The sequence below is a fragment of the Juglans regia genome, chromosome 3, assembly GCF_001411555.2.
Source record: "Juglans regia cultivar Chandler chromosome 3, Walnut 2.0, whole genome shotgun sequence".
Classification (NCBI taxonomy): domain Eukaryota; kingdom Viridiplantae; phylum Streptophyta; class Magnoliopsida; order Fagales; family Juglandaceae; genus Juglans; species Juglans regia.
In genome coordinates this window covers 13,785,626-13,810,410 of record NC_049903.1, presented here as the reverse complement: position 1 = coordinate 13,810,410, position 24,785 = coordinate 13,785,626, and the positions used below count along the sequence as shown (strand labels likewise).

At 36.6% G+C, this 24,785-nt stretch overlaps 1 protein-coding gene across 8 annotated transcripts; it reads left to right on the top strand.

Moving 5' to 3' along the window:
- Positions 1–787: 787 nt before the first annotated feature.
- Positions 788–23,431, top strand: LOC108996695 (probable LRR receptor-like serine/threonine-protein kinase RFK1). 8 transcript variants are annotated; one of them, XM_035688111.1, is made up of 25 exons: positions 788–984; positions 1,192–1,344; positions 2,199–2,373; positions 2,751–2,822; positions 2,940–3,008; positions 3,088–3,159; positions 3,434–3,505; positions 3,620–3,691; positions 3,793–3,864; positions 3,976–4,047; positions 4,137–4,208; positions 4,293–4,364; positions 15,362–15,430; positions 15,730–15,795; positions 16,617–16,679; positions 16,773–16,820; positions 16,978–17,021; positions 19,393–19,781; positions 19,858–20,056; positions 20,533–20,679; positions 21,371–21,489; positions 21,567–21,777; positions 22,171–22,402; positions 22,534–22,684; positions 22,784–23,348. In XM_035688111.1, exons 2-25 carry the CDS (start codon positions 1,251–1,253, stop codon positions 23,171–23,173), a joined length of 3,042 nt encoding a protein of 1,013 aa, XP_035544004.1. In that variant the 5' UTR covers positions 788–984; positions 1,192–1,250; the 3' UTR covers positions 23,174–23,348. The 8 variants fall into 8 exon arrangements, with proteins under 8 accessions (XP_035544004.1, XP_035544003.1, XP_035544001.1 ...); XM_035688110.1 differs by having other exon boundaries at positions 788–1,029; XM_035688107.1 differs by lacking the exon at positions 788–984 and having other exon boundaries at positions 1,036–1,225; positions 1,276–1,344.
- Positions 23,432–24,785: the final 1,354 nt, after the last annotated feature.

Sequence of the window (24,785 nt, the reverse complement as noted above, 5' to 3'; positions counted from 1 at the left end):
TGTCACGTTTGATCTATATCCCGCACACTTTATAAATAATTTATTTGCTTTAAATTTATTTATTTTTTTAAAAAAGAATGTAGGAAATCTATAAATTTTAAAATTATTAATATTTTTTTTGTTTGTATAATAATCTACTTTTAATACATGCATCTTTGAACCACTAGTACGTACGTACCCTACCCTACCCTACCTTAAATTTGAGAAAAAAATTATGAAATTTTTTTAAATGAGATTAAATTAATAGTCCAAAAATTATTGAACCATTAGTACGTACCCTACCTTTATCGTAACAGATATATACGTAGTTGAATTCACGTGCCAAACTCGTACATGTATATTTGGTGGAATCTAGGCCTTTTTTTAATTTAAAAGTTTGTTTAGACAGTAAGATGAGATAAGTTAAATTAAATATTATTAAAATATTAATTTTTAATATTATAATTAATTTAATATTTTAAAAAAGAAATTATTTATTATATTTATATAAAAAATTAAAAAAATTTTAAAAATTATAATAATAAAATAAAATACGTTGAGAGTATGTACGTATTCAAACCGAGCGTTAGTTAGGTGGAGATACCCGGCCATCAAACTATACAAAGTTAAAATTACTTTCTCTTCCAAATCTAGCCGCCACTGATTTAAAAAAAAAAAAAAAATTTCAAGCCGCCACTGAAATTAAAGACGATGTACTCCTAATTAGTGCAAAAAATTAAAAAAGCATGCAAGCATTTGCATATTAGTTGTTTTCGATTCTACACTAAACAATCTGCCACACGTCCGGAAGTTGTGAGAGATCGAAGGACATGAACTAAAGTTGTATACTACAACCAAGTCTCCTTGTAAACTTGGTTTCTTGTAACGAAATTCATATTATATTCCAATTTCCAGCAATCAACAGTGGATTACCAAGAGAGAGGGTGGAAAGTCCAAAACTTGGAGGATTCCGAACATATCTTGCAGTCAAATCCGCATTATTAGGCTAGTAACTAGCGTCTCTGTTCTGAAACGCATTTTCACATCTGGGTAGGATAAGATTTGTCAAGTGAAAACTGCCGACAGTGGTGGATTCAATACGAAAGAAAATTTCAGTCTCATTTCTCGTTATCTTCTTATCATTTATAATAAATAATCTATTCTAAATGATAAAAAAATATAAAAATTTAAATAATGAGTCGAAACATGCAGGAAAGTTTAATAACTCGATTCCTACAGAAGCTCCGGTTGTTTTTGTCAAATTCTTGATCATGCTGGCAAAGAACCTCTTCGGTTTTACGATTTTTGCGTGGAGTTGCTTCAGGTTGCTTGGATTTGCGGAGGCAAGGGTACCCCAAGAAGAAGGTACGGGCTCTCTTCCATTCTCTTTGTTGAGGTAAATGAAAGAAGCTGAAAAGCTTAAATCTTGGGAAGCTCGTAGTACTGAATGTCACCCGTTAACCGTATGGACTATTTGTGCTTAGCTTATCATTTTCGTTGTAAGAAATCAAAGTGTTTCTTTTCTTCTCTTGTTTTTGTTTTGATTTTCTTGGTGACCAAACGGAAAGTTGGGTTTTCTTCCCCCTTGAAAATTTATGATAACATGGTGCTTAATTTGTTCATGATTTTCTGGTTGTCTGTTATTACATGGGCTAAGTTACATTCAGTCTAATTTGTCTCGTTCTTGCTGGCCTGAAATAAAAAATTTATAGCATAATTGTTTGGCTTTGCTTCTTTTTCTTCTATGTTTTTTTCAATTTTTACGAATTAATCATAACCCAAATCTGGAATTTCATATTGAGGCATGTGTTTGTTTGTGGAGGAAATGCAAGTTTGCTGATAGAAGTATATAAATGTTCTAGTTTAATCATGTGAATGCTTGGGAGTTTAATCATCTAAATGTTCTAGCTAGTTTCTATTGGATCGTAAGCTGATATCTCTTTAAAGAAGAAAGGGAAACTAAAAGCAAAAGTTATTTTAGGAAGACAAACATAAACCAAGAAACGTAAAAATTTCCTTTTAGTTCTTTGCATTTGCCTCAAGCCTGAAGGTTGCTTTAAATCTGGCATTTTCCTCGATTCTTTGTAACATAAATTTTTAAGTTTCATATGGCCAAATGTGGAGCAATGAAGTAGGATTGCCAATTTTTTTTCTAGTAAGTATAGTTGTACAATATTGGTTTGACGTGTGATGGTTATTTGATTGTTGACGAAGTTTAGTTGATGCACTCCAACAAATAACTAGTACGATGGGCGCAATGTATTGGAAGTTTAATGGCAATTCATGTGAAGTAGAAATGGTTGGGATAGCACCAGAGCCACCAAGGAATTCTGAGAGCAGTATCGATTGTGATTGCCACTACGAGAACAACACCGTCTGCCATGTCGTAACGATGTATAGTTTCCCCATCTTGTTACTAGTTAGTTTTACATCAAATCTTCCATCTTATGCATCATTGTACATCTCTATAATCTGGATGGGAAATCTATGTTAATATATATATATTTTTTTTCGGTGAGCAATCTTAGTTAACTCATCTAAGCCTTAATCTCCAATATTACATATATATATATATATATCTATATCTATTCTTTTGATTATTTTTATTATGTTGGTAAAATGTTTTTGGAGTGTACATTGTAAATGAAGCCCTGCCAAACATTGTTTTCAAAAGCAGCCTTTTTTCTATATCCATGGCATATGTAATTTAGTGGAAATTGATGGTAGCACACTATATATATATATATATATGATTTCCCATGTGTTTGTAGAGTGCTAAAGCGTTTCAGCCTTTCTGGCATGCTTCCACCTCAACTGGTCAAGCTTCCTTATCTCCAAAAAATGTAAGATCATTTGAAATGCTCCACTTTTGTGTATGAGTTTACAGAAATTGTTTCTAACGCAATTCACTAGAATTATTTCACTGTTTTCAATTTACACTGATCTTCCTCTCTTTTTAGTGATTTTGCATACAACTATCTCAATGGGACAATACCACTGGAATGGACTTCAATGCAATTGACTTTTATGTGAGCTCTTGTAAAACAATATCTATTAAGTTTTCATTTTGTTGCTTTTATCTTAAATTAACCAGCAAGTGACTTGCAGCTCTGTTCTTGTGAATCGCTTATCAGGGGAAATTCCAAAGGAATTGGGAAATATTACGACTCTCAAATACATGTGCGTTTTAATCTTTATTTTTCCTCTCTTTCTCTCTCTTCATTAATATATTGGACGACTTATGGTGATAAAAGTCTTCGTGAATTTGTTCAAGTTGTGCAATGAAGTAAAAGTCTCTGAAGTTTCTACTTATTAAATTGTTTTGCCATGACCTAAAAACCGCTGAAACATTTCCATCTTTGTCTATATGATTTCTTTGCTTTACTATTGGAGGGTTTAATCATGAGTTTAGTCCCCCTTGGGGTTTATTTATTAGTTATTTTTTTCCAAATAGGTGCCTTGAAGCAAACCGATTCTCAGGCATTGTTCCTCCTGAGCTAGGCAACTTGATCAATTTGCAGACTTTGTGAGGCATCTTATTTCTTCATTTTGGCGTTTTATAATTCTTTAGTTTTCTTTGCATTTTTTTCACATTTATGAAAATTTTTGTTGGTTCATTGTTGCAATATTGTAATTGCAGGATGCTCTCCTCAAATAATTTGACAGGAAACTTGCCGAAGACTTTTTCTAGGCTGCAAAATCTAACAGATTTGTGAGAATTTGTTATATTTTCTTCTGTTGACGTATTCATCTTTGCTTTAAAGCACACGTATCAAATATTGGTTGATGAACATCATTTTATTCCATGTGCAGTAGGATAAATGACAACAACTTCAAAGGAAAGCTACCTGACTTCATACAGAACTGGAAACAATTGACAAGACTGTATGGTCCTTGTTTCTCAAAAAATCTCAAGTGCTTTTTCTGAGATTTCAACATTAGACCTTAACCATACACATATTTCTATTAATTTCATTCAAATTTGAATTCCTGAAGAGAAATGCATGCAAGTGGACTGGAGGGACCCATCCCACCCAAGATATCTCTCCTGTATAATTTAGCTCAGTTGTGAGTACAAAGATTTCTTAAATCGATACATTTGTTTGAATAGGGTGTATTTTTTTAATTAATCAATAGATTTATCATCCTTTATACAGGAGGATTAGTGATATGGATGGGCCAAATCAGGACTTTCCTATGCTGAGAAACATGTCTGGCATAGTAAGATTGTATGTCAACTGGTTACATGGTAAAAATTGTATATGTTCGATCTGATGCTGGCTTACTTGATATAATTCCGTTCTAAATCTCAGGGTTTTGAGAAACTGTAAGATTGCTGGGGAGATCCCTGCATACATCTGGACTATGAAGAATCTGGAAATGTTGTAAGTAAAGCATGTGATGTATTGGAGCCCTGTGTTCTGTTAGCTTGCGATGGCATATGTGGGGGTGTGTATCTGCAAAATAAATAATTAAATAAAACATGTATTTTGTTGCAATGAACTAGAAAGATGGGGGCTATTCAAAAAAAAAAAAAAAAATTTGAAATGTGTTTGTTAAGTGAAAACTTCTCTGTTTTTTGAGAATTCTTGAGATAAATTTTTAAATGTATTTTATACTTGGTTTTGTGAAAGTGGGTTATAAAAAATTTATAGAAGTGGATAATAATATAGCTATAAATGCTGTGGACGGCCACTCTAGGCCCTAGAGTTTGGGTATGAACTCTTGGGGACCCAAATCCCAAATATAGTATGTTGTGTATTTCAAAGAAGTATTTCTAAATTTTGTTTCCAATGAATAAAAAGAAAAATGAAATACATGATATTTTCAATGGTGTTAGTTTCTCTTAACTGAAAATAGAAAACTATTTCTGGAAGTATCATTTATGCTCTTTGAAGACAGGATTATAAGTGTTGTTCGGTGCTTCAAGCTTTCAATTATCACTTAACAAGGCAAAAGAACATAGTAAATGTTCATGCAAAGATGATAAGCAATATCTCAACATTCATACTTCGTGTAAAGTCATCAGATAAAAAGAAAGGAATAGAAAATGGCTTTAATGAAGATGTAGAAATAAGTTCTGAGTCTTTTGCAAAGATCAACACAATAGAAAACAACCTGGCTCAAAAACACTATGAATATTGTGTTCTCCTTAAGCAACCTAATTACAGAAACTGAAGATAGCAATGGGCACATCTTTTTGTTGTTAGACATTTGGGCACGTACTTATGCAAATTACACAACATATTGGTGTGCAAATGTGTCCACATGTCATGACCCAAGGAATTGTTAGCTACATCTATGCTATACCATAAAAGACCAGTTGAAGTTGCACATGGAGCTTCCAGTAATACTTATCAAGCTCAGTTCTATATAGTAAACATCCATATGGAACAGAGCACCCTTGCAGTTTTTCATCACTGTTTAAGGTAACAATCTTCCCTCACTTGAATTCTTGACATTCTGGCTGTCCTGCCTTGTATGCAGTGCTCTGGTGTCATATGGCATTACTTTGTTGACCTTGATACCATTTGTCATGACCTTAAAAAGAACCAGTTGAAGTTATATGGAACTTTGAGGAATCACTTATAAAGGTCAATCCACCTAGTAAATATCCCATGTGGAACTTAACACCCATGCAGCACTTTCCCTACTTAGGGTATCACAACATATTTGTAGATATGTGGTTGACGTAAAATCAAAGTGCAGAGACCTATAGTTCCAAAAACACTGATAAAACTATGAAACTCATTTCTTTACTGCTGAACATGGCCCGAATTCCTTGCTGCTATTGTTTCTCAATTCTTTTCTTGTTAGTGTTGTCTGGCTTGCTCCCTGACAGCAAACCAATAATCTCCAACTCATCCATGACTCACTGCTCCACCTCAGCTGCACACGATGACAGCAACCAGCCTCAACTGCAAGAACCTTCCAGAAATATTACTTCATGAAATTCTGTTGTAAATTCTCTCTAGAATATTCTTGTAATCCTGTCTGTACAAAAGGTTATATTTTCTGTTATCACCATAATCTGTACAGCTAGCAATAGGCATCATGCACACCTCATGTTTGTTAAAATGCCAGACCACTCTCGGCACCCTCAGCTCTATAAATAGAGCATTGTGGAAACACTTATTAATCAAGGAAGATGAATATTTGAAATACAAAAGTCTCACATGGTACCAGAGCTATTCGAAAACTAGCGTCTCATATGGCTGAAGTTCCTCCTCCCCCCAAATCCTCACCCTCCAACCCACCTGCTCCTTCCTTTCTTCCTCATCTTTCTCACCTTGTCTCTGTTAAACTCACCAATGACAATTTTCTGTTATGGCGCACTCAAATGATACCTTATGTCACGGGGAATTTGATCATACGATTCTGTTGAAGGAGGGTGCTCAACCAGTTTCAGTTAGGCCTTATCGATATGCTCATTATCAAAAAGCTGAGATTGAGAAGATAGTGAATGAATTGCTCAGTAATGGAGTTATAAGGCCTAGCCAAAGTCCTTTTTCTTCACCTGTGTTGCTGGTAAAGAAAGCTGATGGTAGTTGGAGAATGTGTATTGACTATCGAGCCCTCAACAATGAAACCATTAAAGACAAGTTTCCCATACCTGTTATTGATGAGCTTCTTGATGAGCTTCATGGAGCTAAGATTTTTTCCAAACTTGACTTAAGGTCAGGTTATCATCAAATAAGGGTGAAAGAAGAAGATATTTCAAAAACTGCATTTAGAACTCATGAAGGCCATTATGAGTTCTTGGTAATGCCATTTGGGCTTACTAATGCATCTGCTACATTTCAAGGATTAATGAACCATGTCTTCAAGCCTTTTCTTAGGAGGTTTGTTTTGGTTTTTTTCGATGATATCTTGGTTTATAGTCAAGATTTTGCTCAGCATTTGGAACACTTGAAGGCAGTCTTAACTGTTTTACAGCAACAAACTTTATTTGCTAAGAGATCTAAGTGTAAATTTGCTGTCCCTGAAATTGATTATTTGGGCCATATAATATCGGGAGATGGAGTTAAAGCAGATCCAGCCAAGATTTCTTCCATGATTGATTGGCCAATTCCAAAAACAGTGAAGGCATTGAGGGGCTTTTTGGGCCTGACTGGTTATTACAGGAAGTTCATACAGCACTATGGCTCAATAGCTTTACCACTTACTCAGCTGTTAAAGAAGAACTCTTTTCATTGGAATAAAGAAGCTGAAGCAGCTTTTGTTCAGTTGAAGAATGCAGTATCCAAACCTCCTGTATTAAGACTTCCAGACTTTACAAAGGAGTTTACCATTGAGTGTGATGCCTCGGGAGTGGGGCTGGGTGCTGTCTTGATGCAGGAAGGCCAGCCAATAGCCTTTTTCAGCAAAGCTTTAAAAGGCAAGGCTTTGTTACTTTCAACATATGAGAAAGAACTTTTGGCCTTGGTTTGTGCAGTGGCACGATGGAGACCATATCTTCTTGGTCAAGTTTTTAAAATCAAAACTGACCAACAGGCATTGAAACACTTGTTAGAACAAAAGGCAGCAACTGAAGCTCAGCAGAAGTGGATTTCCAAGCTTATGGGATATGATTTCAAGATTGAATATAAGAAGGGAAGGGATAACAAGGCAGCAGATGCTCTTTCAAGGAAAATGATGGAGGAGACAGCTACATTAGCCCTCATATCTTTTCCTACTCCTATTTGGGTGGATGAGCTTAAGCAAAGTTATGTTCTTTCTGAGGATCTTTGCAGTATTATCACTGCCTTACAGCAAGGAAGTCCAGTTTCAAAAGATTACTCTATGCAGCAAGGTCTTTTGCTGAGGAAAGGTAAGCTGGTTATAGTACCTTCTTCCTCTTTTCAACAAAAGATTTTACACTATATCCATCATAACCCAGAAGCTGGGCATGTTGGGTATCATAAAACATTACAAAAGGCACGGATGGACTTTTATTGGCCTGGTATGAGAAGGGATATCAGAAAATTGGTGAAGGAGTGTCAGGCTTGTCAAGTGAATAAGCATGAAACAACCCATCCAGCAGGATTGTTGCAGCCATTGCCTATTCCTCAGACTCCTTGGCTGGACATTGCAATGGATTTTATTGAAGGCCTTCCATGTTCCAAGGGAATGACTGTTATCCTCACTGTGGTTGATAGATTGACCAAGTTTGGTCACTTTTTTCCTATGGCACACCCTTATACAGCTAGCAAGGTAGCTGAGGTGTTTTTTTCTGGAGTTTTTAAGCTTCATGGGCTGCCTAAGACTATAGTATCTGATCGTGATGTGGTCTTTACTAGCAAATTCTGGAGGCAATTATTTGAGATGCAAGGAACTAACTTGGCTTTTTCCTCAGCATATCATCCTCAATCTGATGGCCAAGCAGAAGCTTTAAATAAATGTGTTGAAGGCTATTTAAGATCATACATTGGCACCAAGCCAAAGAATTGGAGTGCTTGGTTACCCATGGCAGAGTGGTGTTATAACACTACCATGCATTCATCGATTGGTATGACTCCATTCCAAGCACTTTATGGCATCTGTCCTCCTAAGCTGTTGACATATGTTCCTGGTACTACTGCTAATGCTGCAGTAGATCAGCAGCTGAAGTCTCGAGATGAAGTACTTTCTCTTTTAAAGGAGAATTTGGAAAAGGCACAAAGTAGAATGAAATGGTATGCTGATCAGAAGAGAATTGAAAGAGTATTTGAAGTGGGAGATTGGGTGTTCCTTAAACTGCAGCCTTATCGACAAAAATCAGTAGCATTGAGAAGAAATATGAAACTGGCCCCTCGATTCTATGGTCCCTTTCAGATCATTGAAAAGATTGGTCAAGTGGCATACAAATTGAATTTACCACCTTCAGCAAAAATACATCCTGTTTTCCATGTTTCTTGCTTAAAAAAGAAACTTGGAGATCAGATTTCCCCATTATCTACCTTACCTCCGGTCGATAGTGAAGGAAATGTGCAACCTGAACCTGAACTGATTCTAGAAAGAAGAATGAAGAAAGTGGGGAATCAAGCTTTAACTGAGGTATTGATCAAGTGGGTTGGGGCATCTGTAGAGGATAGTTCTTGGGAATTGCTGTGGAAGCTCAGATCTTTGTATCCTCACTTGGTAAGCACTGTCTTGCAATGATTGTCACGGGTGCCTTGTGGGCAAGGCCTTGAAGTGGTGGAGATTGTCACGGGTGCTTGGCAGAGGCCTTGAAGTGGTGCAGATCAGTAAGGCTTGGAGGAAGTCTGTTATGAGGTTGTTAGGAAGTTAGTTGCAGCAGTTTAAGCCGTTAGGGGAACTGAGGTTTAATGAAACGAATCGTTTTAATTCTTACGGAAGTGTTGCGTTTTAAATTCTTAGCAACTGCGTTTAGTGTTTTAGTGAAACGTTGCGTTTCATGATGTAAACTGATAGTTGCGTTTTACATTTGCTTTCTTGCGATTGTTAGAAGGTTGTTAGACATCTGCTTCTATAAAAGCAGAGGTAAGTAGGATGAAAAGGCATTGAATAATCCTGAGAGTCTGTTTGGGAGGTTGAGAATTCCTCGAAAATTCTCTACAAGGTTTATGAATGAAATCTTGTTCAGTCTATTCTGTGTGTTGATTGTTTCTGAGGTTTTGTTACGAATTCCTGGTGCTGGTTCAAGAATTCAGCAGCTTGAACCTTACACCTTATCTCAAAGGACAATGGCTTTTTCACTACGTGGATGGCTCTTTCCAGCCCCCTCCTCGTCTTCTTGCTGATAACATCACCACCAACCCAGAATATCTCACCCAGCTTCAAACATATCAGCTCATCCTAAGTGCCTTAATCTCCTCCCTCTCCGACAACCTCATTGCCTAAGTTATTGGCCACACCAAACTGCCCGAGATGTTTGGGCTACTCTTGAAAGACTTTTCGCCTCACTCCCATGCCCCCATCATTCAATTACGTTATCAGCTCACCACAATTTCAAAAGGTTCCACCTCCATTTCCGATTACTTCCGCAAAGTAAAACATCTCTCAGACACAATGAGTGCTACGGGTTCCCCCCTTTCCTCCCTTGAATTCATTTCCTACCTTCTTGCTGGCTTAAACAACGATTACGATGCTTTTGTGAGCTCTATCACAGCTCATGTTGAACACTCTCCTCAAAAGAATTATATAGCCTACTACTCACTCATGAAAATTGACTCTCTCACTCCGATCATCTTCCTACTACAACAAATTTCTCCGCAAATTTTACCTCTAATTCTCCCACTCATGGCCGAGGCTTCAATCGCGGTTTCATCGCACACCATCTGGTTCTCCTCAATCATCCCACTTTCCATCTCCTCTGCCTCACAACAAACCAACCTGTCAGATCTGTGGCAAAGTTGGCCACCTTGCCATACGTTGCTACTCCAAGTTTGATCATGCTCTTCAAAGTGATCCCCCCAAAAATCTAGCAGCACACTACACTACCTCCAGCTCATCTCTTGACCTGTCCTGGTACCCTGACACCATAGCTACAAATCATCTCACTTTTGACTTATCAAATCTCAGCAATCAATCCTCTCTTTATTGTGGCAATGATCAAATCAGAGTTGGCGATGGAAATGCTCTACCGATTGCACACATTGGTAACTCTGCCTTTTCTACATCTTCTACTTCCTTTTTTCTGAAAATCTGTTACATGTACCACATATCACCATGAACATAATTTCGGTTAGACAATTTTGCATTGACAATTCTGTTTTCTTTGAGTTTCATGGTTCTCATTTTCTTGTGAAGGATTCAAAGACGGGGAACCTTCTCCTTCGTGGTCTCTACTCTTTTCCCACTCCTGTTTCGTCTCCTCAGGCCTTTGTTGGCGAGCGCACCACCACCTCTCAGTGGCACTCATGACTGGGTCATCCTTCTCTTTAGTTAGTCCACCGTATCCTCTCCACTCATTCTCTGCCAGTTTCTACTCGTGATGCTTCTTCCAAATGTTCAGCATCCTGCCAAGCCAAAAGCTCCCAACAACCCTTTCAGCAGGGGCGGAACTAGGATTTGGTGTTTGGGGGGGCGATTGAAAAAGTATGTGGTATGTGTGAGTATAAGTAATATGTGTTTTTGGCACGTGACTATATTATAAACAATAATAATATGTCATAAAATTGTATAAAAAAAATGCATGTCCATAAATCATCTTATAAGATAATTTTTCTTAGGATTTGCATAGTTTGCTAGAGACCATTACAAAAAGAAAAGAAAATGAAATATCAACTTAGGATTTCTTCTTCAAATTAAGCTCGACGACGATCTTTCATGGAATAAAATTCATCTATTATCATTTCTAAAGTGAAATTCTTGGCAATTTCTTTCTCAATATAAACTAACAAATGATCTGCAAGAAACTCATCTTCCATTCAAGTACGCAATCTAGTTTTTACAAGTTTCATGGCAGAAAATGCTCGCTCAGTACTAGCAGTAGAAACTAGAAGAGTTGATACTAAACGAATTAACCTGTCGATCAAATTTCTCAACCAATTTGCATATATCATCAATTTTAAATGATTTATATGCACCTTTAGGGTTTAAAGCAGCACTAAGAATGAGAAGTTCCATTGCATGGTCGTTAAATCTATTATTCAATTCTTGCAACTGGTAGTCTATTGTAGCAGTAAATATATCAATCCTAAAATGATGTCTTTAATGACAAAAGTTACAAAACTGAGCTTACTTTATTATAAAAAAAAAAGCATACGCTGCATACGGATGTCTTTAACGACAAAATAAGTGAATGAACAAATGAGATTATGAATTTATGAGAGTCATTGACTCACTGTCAGACCGTGTATCAATGTATGATTATCCTTCTAGTTCTGGGCCTCTTACTGGCTTCTTCCGAAGCATTAGCCAGCGTCCAGCGAGCGAGAGAGAGAAAGTGGAAGAGAGAGAGAGGTTGCTTTGCAAAGATGAAGGAACTGAGTTACTGAAGTGTTACCCAGCGAGAGAGAAAGAGACTGTCACGACTCACGAACTGACGCTGTGAAGCAGCAGAAAGAAATAGAGAGAAACTCAGAAGTTAGATGAAGGAAGTGAAGATTGAAGCATTTCCCGATGAGAAAGAGAAAGAAAAAGTCGAGTTTATACTTTTTTTATCGGTAACAAGCAGATTTTGGTAGATTTTGGCATCAGTTGTCACCGTGGGTGATGTGAGGTGAAGTGAAAAGTGAAATTAGTAAATATTGGGATTTGGGGGGACAATTTTAATAAAAATTTTAGAAATCTGAGTATTGGGGGGGCAATTTTAATTATATAAAGAAAATTTATAATTATCTACATACTATATTAGTGTTTTTAAAAAGTTTTGGGGGGGGCGGCAGCCCCCCCAAGCTATAACACAGTTCTGCCCCTGCCTTTCAGGATTCTCATCAACCAAACCATTGCAGCTCATCTATTATGATGTATGGGGCCCTACCCCTGTTATTTCTAGAGATGAGTTTCGCTATTATGTAGCTTTTCTAGATGATTTTACTCGTTAGACTTGGTGGTTTCCCTTAATACAAAAATATGATGTTGTCAAAGTCTTTCTTCGATTTCAAGCACATGTTGAGTTATTCTTTAATTCTAAAATAATATCCTTGCAAAGTGATTGGGGTGGGGAATATCGATATCTTCACTCACTCCTTCAAACAAAAGGAATTTTCCATCGTTTATCATGTCCGCATACGCACCAACAAAATGATGCCGTAGAGCGAAAACATCGGCACATTGTCGAGACCGGACTAGCACTCATGGCTCATGCATCTCTCCCTCAAAACTTTTGGGCCAATGCCTTCCATACGTCCGTCTATCTAATAAATCGGCTTCCCACACATTTTTTTCATCATAAATCACCTTTTGAAAAATTATTCTCCAAGCCACCCGATTACACTTTCCTCAAAGTCTTCGGCACTGCCTACTGGCCTCATCTTCGACGAGCACAAATTAGACCTTAGATCTACCAAATGCTTGTTTATTGGTTATAGCGATTCTCACAAAGGATATCGCTGTTTGGATCTTCCTACTGGAAGAGTCTATATTTCAAGAGATGTGGTCTTTGATGAATCTCAGTTTCCTCTTGCCTACTGCCCCACGTCTACACATACTAACCTCAAGCCCATCTCCACTCAACTTCCCTCAATTCTCAGCCCACCTCCCACCTTAAATTCTTCCACTCATTCGATGCTCCCCTCACAAAGGCCTCCTTCAGCCCACAACCTAACTTCCATTCAATCTACTCCTAATCCACCTCCTTAAAGTTCCAATCTCTCATCTTGGCCCGATATCAACCCAAGCCCAGACATTTCATCTTCCAATCCCTCATCTCACCCCGATATCAACCCAAGCCCAGATACTTCATCTTCCTCTCCCGATCCCTTTAGGTCGTCTTCCATTCCCTCTAAGCTGTCCGAAAATTCCTCCCACACATCCTCTACATTCTCACCCATCATAACCAGATCCCGTACAAACTCCAATCGTCCTTGCAAGTTCACTGACGGCACAGTCTTATGGCCACCCCCCCACCCCCCGCAGCTACCTAACCATAACCAACCTAATCCTGAATCTCCAACCTCTTACACTGAAGCCGCGAAACATCAGCCATGGAGGATAGCTATGTCTGATGAATTTCAAGCTCTTTTGCAGACTAACACATGGACTCTGGTTCTCTCCACTGGCATCACCAATCTTGTTGGCTGCAAATGGGTCTTCCGAACAAAAAGGCTCTTTGATGGCTCTATCGAACGACGCAAGGCCCGATTGGTAGCAAAGGGCTTCCATCAACAGGCTGGTATAGATTTCTCTGAAACTTTCAGTCCAGTGGTTAAACCTACTACAATCCGCACCATCTTATCTGTTGCTGTTACTAAAAATTGGTCCCTTAGACAATTAGATATTAATAACGCTTTCTTCCATGGGGACCTTCAAGAACAAGTGTATATGTCTCAGCCAATTGGTTTCATCAACTCAGACTACCCCAATCATGTGTGTCGCTTGAATAAGGCCATCTATGGTCTTAAACAAGTACCCCGAGCCTGGTTTTCCAAGTTGAGTACCCGACTCATTGAGCTTGGTTTCATTGCTTCCATTGCCGACCCTTCCTTGTTTGTTTACAATCGTCATTCTGTCATTATGTTTATCTTGGTTTACGTAGAAGACATTATTCTCACTGGTTCATGTTTAGCTACTATCTCGTCTGTTCTTCAATCACTCAGCATATCCTTTCCATTAAAAGATTTGGGTCCTCTCAGATGTTTTTTAGGTCTTAAGATTAATAAACTGCCCACTGGACTTCACTTATCTCAAACCAAATACATTTGTGATCTCTTGAAAAGAACCAACATGGATTTGGCCAAACTCGTGAACTCTCCAATGGCCTCTTCCGCTCATCTTTCTCTCAATGAAAGTCCAGAATTTTCTGACCCAACTCTATATAGAAGTACTGTTGGCAGTTTGTAATATCTGTCTCTTACACGTCCTGATGTTGCTTTTGCTGTGAGCAAGGTTTGTCAATTTATTTCTACTGCTGAATTACTCTGGATACAATCACTGCCCAATGATCTTGGTGTATTTCTTTCTCATCCCCCCACTTTATGGTGTGACAATTTGGGGACAACTTATCTCTCAGCAAATCCAGTTCTTCACTCCTGCACTAAACACATGGAAATAGATTTCCATTTTGTTAGAGATCGAGTTGCATCAAAAACACTGCATGTGTCATTCATCTCTTCTCGGGACCAGCTTGTTGATGGGCTCACAAAGCCATTGCCTTCCTCTCGGTTCTTTACCTTAAGATCGAGTCTCACCATGGTTCCCTTGCTGGACTTGCGGGAGGGTGACAGCAAACCAATAATCTCCAGCTCATCCATGACTCACTGCTCCTCCTCAGCTGCACACGATGACAGCAACCAGCCTCAACCTGCAAGAACCTTCCAGAAATATTACTTCATGAAATTCTGTTGTAACTTCTCTAGAATATTCTTGTAATCCTGTCTGTACAAAAGGGAATATTTTCTGTTATCACCATAATCTGTACAGCTAGCAATAGGCATCACGCACACCTCATGTTTGTTAAAATGCCAGACCACTCTCGGCACCCTCAGCTCTATAAATAGAGCACTGTGTAAACACTTATTAATCAAGGAAGATGAATATTTGAAATACAAAAGTCTCACATTTTCCATGGCTTACTAGCAAACATAACATATTGATAGAACCAGTGTTTTCTTTCATAAGCAAAATGACCTAGGCTACTTTCATAAGCAAAATGAGCTAGGCTACCTGAATATCCATCATGTAAGGTATTTTTTCAAATTATAAAATTTTAGATCACCTTTTTCTTAGGACTTTCCAGGTCAGTAAATTGTTTCTGAGGATGAATATTAATTATCTTGTCACTTTGTTATTGTGGTAGGGATGTCAGTTTTAACAAATTAATTGGGGAGATTCCAACGAGTGCCAACTTTGAGCGCCTGAAATTCCTGTAAGTATATCAAAATACAGGCTGTATTAATTTATATATTATAACTTCCATTGCTAACATACTTAAAAATATTTTTCAAAATCTAGAGGACACAATTTATACACACACAAACACCCGAACAAACATGTGCATGCGACACCTATGCCACGATGTTCTATAATCAAGCTTCCTTTCTGGGCAGAACTGTGTCATAAATGTTTTTGAATGCAGTATTATGTTTTCTGGTAGGATGTGTTCAAATGTTTTTGAGTTTTAGTAATTGGATAAAACACTAAACATTTGATTGCGTTTTTTGTTAGCTTTTTAACTGGCAACTTGCTAAGAGGAAATGTACCAGAATCAATTTTGAAGGCGGGGAGTAATATGTATGTATTTTTTTAATCCGGTATGCTTTTAATTTTGTTTCATCATTTGGATATATTGACAGTCTACTTTTCACTTGGTGCTATCCCCATGTGGTTTTGGTTTATCAGAAACAGTTCTTGTTATTATATATTAAAAGTGGAATACTACGAACAAACAATTTCCATATAATAGGGTGGAGCTTCCTGATTTTCTTTTTACTTAACTCTATTTTATATTTTTAATGCTATCAAGTTCACGAATGCTCTATTTTCTCTTCCGTTGATGGTCTGTCTTTTTAATGCATGTTTCGGAACTTAAAAATAGAATTTCCTCAAAACTCTTTATGGTTAATATTAATATATTTTGACATTTTGCATTGAGAGTCCCTATGCCAATAAAAAAAAGATTTGAGAGTCACTATATACACTAGATTACTTTTCCAGTAATATTCTGAGAGGCAAAGAAAAAAAAAATCAATATTAAGGCAGTTGAGAAGGGCCTTTGTTGCTCATCCTGCCCTGAGGTAGGTCTGAACAACTTCAGTATTAAACCTTCCTCCCGACATTGTCTGGGCTTTTCAGCATGTAATTATGCAAATTTGCTTTTATTTTCTGGATGGTGAGAGTACTAGCATTAGTGTTATATCTCGGCCATTTTGAAGAAATGGCATTCCCTGATAACATGCCTTTTGGGTTCGGATTCTTCTGAAATACTAAATAATAGTATTCTTAGATTCATGTTATCTTTTTTTTTTTTTTTTTTTTGTTCTAGTTTTGTATGTTTTTTATTTTTTATGTTTTATTAAAGGATTGACATGGTTTTCTCTGATGTATGGATGCAGTGATCTTTCCTACAATAACTTCACATGGCAAGGTCCTGAACAGCCAGCTTGTGGAGAAAACTTGTCAGACTACTTTTATACTACTTATTTTCATATATTTCTACTTTGACATGGCTTTAAAGCTGATAGTTCTTTGAACCTCTGTTATTTTATTAGGAATTTGAATCTTAACTTATTTCAAAGCTCCTTAAAGGTGGACAAAATGTAAGATGTTTCTGTTGTTGATTTATTACTCTGTTTCATAATAAGTTTCCAAGCAGCTAGAAAATGAGAAGAAGTTTTGTATAAGGTTAGGATTCCAAATATTGATTGACGACTACATTTCGTATTGATATATTCTTTTATGCTCATTTTTGTACAGAAAACAAGGTCCTCATTGCTTAAAGAACTTCAATTGTCCACGATGTAAGGATACATTTCTGGTGTTCCAAAAACTATTGACTGCTATGAAACTAACATCAATTCTCCAAGTTTTCTTTGAAATTTCTCTTTGAACTCTCATATGAAAATGCGAAATTGTTTTCATTTATAAGTATAGACATATAAACTATTTTAATCATTTAAAAACTGATGAAGCGAATCTCAGCTATCCCTACGAAAGAAATTCTAAAAACTTTAGGCCACTCTTAGTTTCTGCAGGTCACATGGCACATATGCATTAAATCTATATGATGTTTTCACATGGAACATTTGCATTAAATTGGAGCATGGAAAACTTTTACAGGGGCTTGGTGTGGGTTTGCCTTTTGAGTCCTTGTTCCCTGATTTATTTCCACCATTCAGAATAAAGTGCAACAATGACTAAGCATATGGTCTTGATGGGAGTAAAATTTAATTGGAATCTTAGGTTTTTTCAATCATTCTAAGATTGGAATCAGAACCGAATGAGGTCCTGATTCATTTATTTTATGGAGACTGCAGTTCTGATGAACACTTTCTGTGTTAGAAGTTGAGCTTGAGTCTTCGGTTTTGAGGTTAATTCTGACCATAAGGTAGTGTTTATAGTGACCGCAGCTAGTTTTTGCATTGTTTTGGTGGAGAGTTTGGTACAAAGAGGAGGCAATTTTATATCCGCCGTTTTTATGTGTAGAATGAATGAGGGAAAATAAATTATCTGTTTTTACATTGATGGTAACTACAGAGCTTTGGTTCGTGGTCATTTTTCTATTTGAGTATACTGGGTGATGCCTGCATTCCTGTGAGATATATTGTCAGCTTCTCTTGATGATGATTTAAAAGTAGGATGAGTTGAATGGCATAGTGAGCAGTTTCTCTTTGCTTGAAGTGGTGAATTTGGAATATAGGACTGTAGGGTGTGGAAAGTAGTGCTTCTGTTGCTAAATATGATTCCTTCTTAGATACCATCCATTCATTGAATTATTGGGTAGTTCTGGTAATATTTTCTTTTCAGTCTTTGCTTTAACAGTGCTTCTGTTGTAGAGCTCGCATGCTCTAGGGCTGCACCCTTATTTCTTGCATTTCTCCTAATCAGATTTGTAGTACTCGTAAAAAAATGATATTGTAAACATTGATAAGTTTTTAGAAGTAAAAAAAGTTTTATTTACTACCTTAAAGAATAAAGTATGTGGGGGTATACATTTGAAGCTCCTAGTAGCAGGAAGGAAAAAGAGCCAGAAAATCCTGGAAACTACTAGAAAGACATAAGTGGTTGACATCCAGTGGTAGGGGACAGTCTTGAGTTTCTCATGAGCATAGTTGAGGACATCCGAGGACTGCAAGGTGCAACAGACTCATGGACGGAGGCTTTCAAGGCTGATGAGGATCTACATGAGTAGGAAGATGCTGATAATCCTGATGCAAGGGAAGCACTCTTAGAAATCCACTGTGAGCATTTATGAAGAACCAATTGGAGAAGATGAAAGAGGATATTGATGGTTTATTTAAAAAAGGTGACTGTGGACCTGGGGCTCCACAGTTCGTTGAAAGGCCCATCTGGCTATTTGGCCCCATCTCTAATTGCAAGTGGGCTGGAGGGCACTAAACATGGGGCCACGTGCTCTATGGAAATTTAGAAACTTTCAACACAGAAGTTGGGGGCAATTCAGAAATGGTGTTTTTCCATTGAAAGGAGTTGTTGATATGTTGGATGGGGAGTTGGGTCTTGGGGAAGGATGTAGTGGGAGAATAGGAGAGCATCCATCTTCTTCTAAACTAGTCTTAATCACTAGGAAGAAAAATTATATTTGCAAGCCGGTGTGGAGGATACGCCCTCCACATTGCCGACATGACAGCCTTTGATTTGCAATAAAAGTTAAAATTTTGCAAGAAAATTTAATTTTAACTTTTATTGCAAATCAAGTCTTGCAATGTCGGCTGTATGGAGGGTGTATCTTCCATACTAGCTTGCAAGTAGAAGAACTCCACTGGGAATGAGCTGAGTATATGCAAGTCCTTAGACGGTAGACCTCCAGTTTCCATGAGTTCAGGGCCCTCCAACTGGGTGCGGCAGAAGGTAAACAATTTTCACAGATTTGTGGGGCTGTCATGTGTTGGCTTTGAGGATGATTTATTACACTCTTTACAGCTAGTGTTTCATTCTCTCGAAGCTTAATTTTGGAGAGGAGAGAGAGAATTGAATTGAAATGAAAGTGATTGAATTATTATGGTAGCGTGCTTTAAAGTAGTTATGAATTGCTGTGATCACTTGATAGTTAAAGACTACAAAGGGGTATATATGCGTATATTTCTGTGATTATCATAGATTTATAAAGCTTGCTTTCTAATAGATACTTTTAAAATTATTATTTTATGGCAGATTCAAATTGTTTGCATATTAATTCTGGTGGAAACAATGTAGCCATCAAGGAAGATAAAGTCACAGTTGTATATGAAGGAGATGCAGATGTTGAAGGTGGTGCTGCGGAGTACTTTATTCGTGGCAATAGTTACTGGGGGTTTAGTAGCACTGGGGATTTCATGGATGATAATAATTACCAAAATACACGTTACACTCTAGATCTCTCATCAGCCAATATATCTGAATTGTATGCCACAGCGCGAGTATCTCCTATGTCGCTCACTTATTTCCATTATTGCTTAGAAAATGGGAACTACACTGTAAATCTCCACTTTGCAGAAATAGTGTTTACGAATGACAAAACATATAACAGCCTTGGGAAGCGTGTATTTGATATCTATGTTCAGGTAATCTGTGACATTGATGGAAATTCTGTATATTTGAAGTTACATATCAAGGTTTAATCAGAACTCTTTGTCACAGGAAATATTAGTGGTGAAGGACTTCAACATTGAAGATTACACCGGTGTTGCTCAAAAGGCAGTTGTAAAACCTATATCTAATGTGATCGTCTCAAACAATATTCTAGAGATTAGATTCTATTGGGCTGGTAAAGGGACGACAAGAATTCCTGATAGCGGAGTTTATGGTCCCCTTATATCAGCCATTTCTGTAGTTTCTGGTGAGTACTTTGTGTGAATGTTCCTCATTGTCTTATTACCATCTATAAATACTTTAATTACTTGCACTAGGCCCCCATGATTTTCAACAAGAGAATATCATGGGAACCTTTTGGGGGGACAGGCTTTTGTATGGGAAAGAGAATATTCTATCTGTTTCATCTGACTAGGAAAAGATTACAGTGTTCGTTCTGTATTGAGATGCATGAAATCATTTTCCATCCATTTTGTTGGGGCTTATTTATGCACAGTTCAAAATAAGAAAGAGCATAAAGACAAATCTCAACTGCTATTTTGAAGTTGAATCAAAGGAATTCATCTGTGGTCTTTCAATCCATTGTTGTTAAATCATACCCTGTAAATTGAAGCAGTATGCATTTAGTTGCAAGATTAGAACAGTACAGCACCAACGTAGATATATTGCTCTTTAAATCCTTTGATTGGAAGCATAATTGGTTTAGTCTGTTTCTATGTGCAGATTTCAAACTCTGCCCGAATGGTGGAACCAATCGAACTGTTTATATCATTGTTGGAGTTACAATTGGAGCATTATGCTTACTACTCTTTTTAGGGGGAATCCTTTGGTGGAAAGGCTGTTTGCTGAGGAAAAGGAGGGGAAAAAAAGGTGCAGGCTATAATCAAATGTCTGATTCTCATATTGATTTAATTGCCTGTATACAGCCAAGTTGAATGACTAAATGATGTCCAAGGAGTAGGATGTCTTGACTTTTTGACTTTTGTGGTTGTGGTTTACACATCTTAACTTGCTAGAGAAATTCATCCAAATGTGCATTATTAAATTATTATACCTAATTTTATCAGTTGATAGCAAAATCTAGACTTAAATCTTCTTTAAGAAGTGTTTCCATAAGGAATATTTATTACAACAATCTGTCCATGAAGCATGGTTTTTGGCTCTTGAATTATGCTGCATTTGTTGGACCATAAGTTATGTAGGTATTGTTTTCAAAAAGAAAAGTTTCTTGAAGGAGATACTGAGCTAAATTGTTTGGGCATATTTTGTTTTTCAATGGAAAAGGATTCTCAAGCATGAAGATATTGAGTTCTGATACAAGTGGTTGAAGTATTGCTTTTTAATGGTCAGATTTTGTGAATGAAGAGTTGATAGCATGTGTTAGAAATCAGTTTATGACCATGATATATAGAAAAATAAGAAAATCCGTAGGCATATTCCCCGTGGTTTGCTATGCAGATGAGCTTTTAATCTTTCCTCAAGTGTAACCTGAGCAAGTAATTACAAAGAAAGTGAATTCCTTGGTTTACTGGTTCTTATGTGCGTCCTTGTCCTTGTACAGACACTAGACGACTAGATTCGGTGACGGGGACTTTTAGCTTAAAACAGATAAAAGCCGCTACTAATGATTTCGATTGCGCCAACAAAATTGGAGAAGGTGGCTTTGGTCCTGTTTACAAGGTACCATAACTTACTTCACTTAACTTATTCCATTTGAGTATGGATTTTCCTGCTTATTTGAGTAAGGTTGGGTGCAGGGTCAATTACCTGATGGCACTGTCATAGCTGTTAAGCAGCTCTCGTCTAAATCAAAACAGGGTAATCGGGAGTTTTTAAATGAGATGGGAATGATTTCCTGTTTGCAACACCCAAATCTTGTGAATCTTCATGGATGTTGCATTGAAGGGGATCAATTATTGTTGGTATACGAGTACATGGAAAATAATAGCCTTGCTGGTGCTCTATTTGGTGAGTAATATGTCATTCTGCTCAGCTATGAGATATTATGACAAAAATAATATTGTATGAACTATTTGTGATTTGAAGTTTTATGCAGCTAAAGTTTGCCTCAGCTGAGCTTATCCAGCTTTCAAATCTTATATTCTTTTCGGTTTCTCCTTGAATGTTTCCTGTGTTCTTGTGTCTTCAGGTTTTTTGTTTCTCCTTGTATGTGTTCTTGTATCTTCTTTTTTCTGGTTTTTCCCTGTAGGTTTCCCGGATTTTTCAGATAGTCATTGTTTTTGTTTTTTATTCTTTCAGTTTTGGCAGTTTTGTTCAGTTTGGTTTCTCTTTGTACTGTGTTCTTGTGTCAGTGTCCCTTTTTATGCTTTTTCAATGAATTTCTTGTCCTTGTACATCCAGAAAACAGTCAGCTTAAACTAGACTGGCCTTCAAGGCTTAAGATCTGTATTGGGATAGCAAGAGGTCTAGCTTTTCTCCATGAAGAATCAAGGCTCAAGATTGTTCACAGAGACATCAAAGCAACTAATGTGTTACTGGATGGAGATTTGAACCCTAAAATATCCGATTTTGGATTGGCTAGGCTCGATGAAGAGGAGAAGACACACATTACCACCCGAATTGCTGGAACCATGTCGGTTTCTAACTTATCTACAATCTCATAGTTATTTATGTGGCAAATTGGCATTAATTGCATACATGATTTTTTGCAAAGTGCTTTAAATTCAGTGATGAATTACAAGACATTCAGATTTTGATCTGCAGAGGATATATGGCTCCAGAATATGCATTATGGGGTCATCTGACATACAAAGCAGATGTTTACAGTTTTGGAGTTTTGGCCTTGGAAATTTTCAGTGGAAAGAACAACAATAATTATATGCCAAGTGACAACTGTGTTTGTCTTTTAGATCGGGTACTATACGACTTCGTATCCCTGTTTGATTGTTACTTACTCATTCCTGAAGCTACCATAAATTTTTACAATATGGTAATTGAATAATTTATATTGCAGGCCTGCCATTTGCAACAAACTGGAAAATTGATGAAGCTCATTGATGAGAGGTTGGAGTCTGGGGTTGACGAAAAGGAAGCTGAAATTATGGTTAAAGTAGCTTTGTTATGCACAAATGCATCCGCATCACTTAGGCCAACCATGTCTGAGGTGGTAAGCATGCTTGAAGGGCGATTGTCTGTTCCGGACCAAATCCCAGAAGCAAGCACCTATCATGAAGACCTGAGGTTTAAGGCCATGAGAGACCTCCATAAAGACAGGCAAAATCAGAGTTCGAGTGGAAGCCAAACCCACAATTCAACAGCAGCCCACACATTTTGCTCTACCTCTACATTTGGACATGACTTGGGCGATATCAAACCATACTCAGAATCTTGCGGAGAAGTGTGAGCATTCATTCCTCTTGGTAGCTCTGTAATCAAAGTAGACTTTCTTTTACGAGAAATGATATTTGCAGGTCATAGAGTATGCAAGAGTTTCACACTTCTTTTGAAAAAAATGAATAAATACTAAATATGTAATCTATATGAAAAAATTAACTTTTTAATGATAGACGTTATTCTTTTTCAAAACGCTACTCTTTTTCAAAAAGAGTAGACGATGTCTACACAATTAATAGTTGTATCTAGTATTATTTTTATTTCGTATGTATTTTTTTTTATTCTAAAAATTGGTGGAAGGTAATTTGATTACAATATATCAGAATACAAAGACATGAAAATCGATCATTGTTGCGATTGTTAGCATTTCTGAGAAATAGTCACGTTCTCCGTTGTCTAGCTTTCTGAATCGTACTGACAAACATCAGTATCATATAAGAAAGTCCATACCATATTTACTAGCAATTTAGACCATCCATGAGCAATCCTGACAAACTTTACTCCAAAGAAGGCAAAAAAGAAGGGCATAAGAATAGTGGTGTCTCATCTTCAAGACGTTGCTGCCCAATAATGACCGTCGGGCGTGATGTGCTGTTTAAGTAAAATTCATATTTTTATTTTTTTTTCTATTTTTTCATATTTTTTAACATATTTAAATATTTTTTAAAAAAATAAAAATGATAAATTTTGGCAGATGAAGAACCAAAAAAAAAATGTGTTTTTTCTAGGCCAATGCTAGAAATGTGCTTACCAAATATACAGACCAATATGAATGAATTTTTTTCTTTATTTCAAAATACTTTTTACACATTCTTAATTATTAAAAGTAAATAAAAATGCACGAATGAAGAATTAAATGGTCTTAGAGAGGTTAAATAGTGAGTTGAGATGATATGAGATAAAATAAAAATTTTAAATTGAATAAAATATTATTTTTTAATATTATTTTTATTTTAAAGTTTGAAAATTTTAAATTATTTATTATATTTTATATAAAAATCTAAAAAAACTATAATAATTAATAAAATAAAATGAATAGAATAGAATAACTTGTATTCAAACCTCTTTTACCATCATTTTTCTTTTTTCCAATGTCTCGATAATAAGATATTAAGATCTTGGTTCTAGCATTATTCGAAATTCCATCAACCGTACAAGAGACAAAACTTATGAATCAAGCTCTAATTTTTAATGGAGTGATAATTTTCGGTTTTTTCTGAGCATGTGTTGTGCAGAGGAAAGATATAAGGTACCCATACAGAGGCCTTATTTGGATTAAGAGAGCATTTTAACTCATCTTATTTTATCTAATTAAGGATAGACTCCCACTTCAACGGAGTCGGAATATTCATCTCCGACTCCGAATGGGGTCGGAGGTCAAAATATGCTCCGACTCCAACTCTAATTGGAGATCGAAGCTCCGATTAGAGTTGATTTAATGTAAAAATATATTATAAAAAAATAATGTAAAAAATTTAAAAAAAAATCTAAAAATAAGTTAAAAAACTAAAATTTAAATACAATGACTAAATCATATACAATACAAAAATATGTGATTTAATGTGTGTAAACGATAAATTTAAATTTAAAATTACAAATTCGCAATAAATTTAAATTTACAT

Bases quoted from the DNA above. Each gene is read 5' to 3' on its own strand.
- LOC108996695 (XM_035688108.1), top strand. From the start codon at position 1,146: ATGATAAAAAAATATAAAAATTTAAATAATGAGTCGAAACATGCAGGA. The intron at 4,048-4,136 runs GTGAGTACAAAG...TCCTTTATACAG, and splicing joins CTGTATAATTTAGCTCAGTT to GAGGATTAGTGATATGGATG. The intron at 4,365-15,361 runs GTAAGTAAAGCA...TTATTGTGGTAG, and splicing joins ATGAAGAATCTGGAAATGTT to GGATGTCAGTTTTAACAAAT.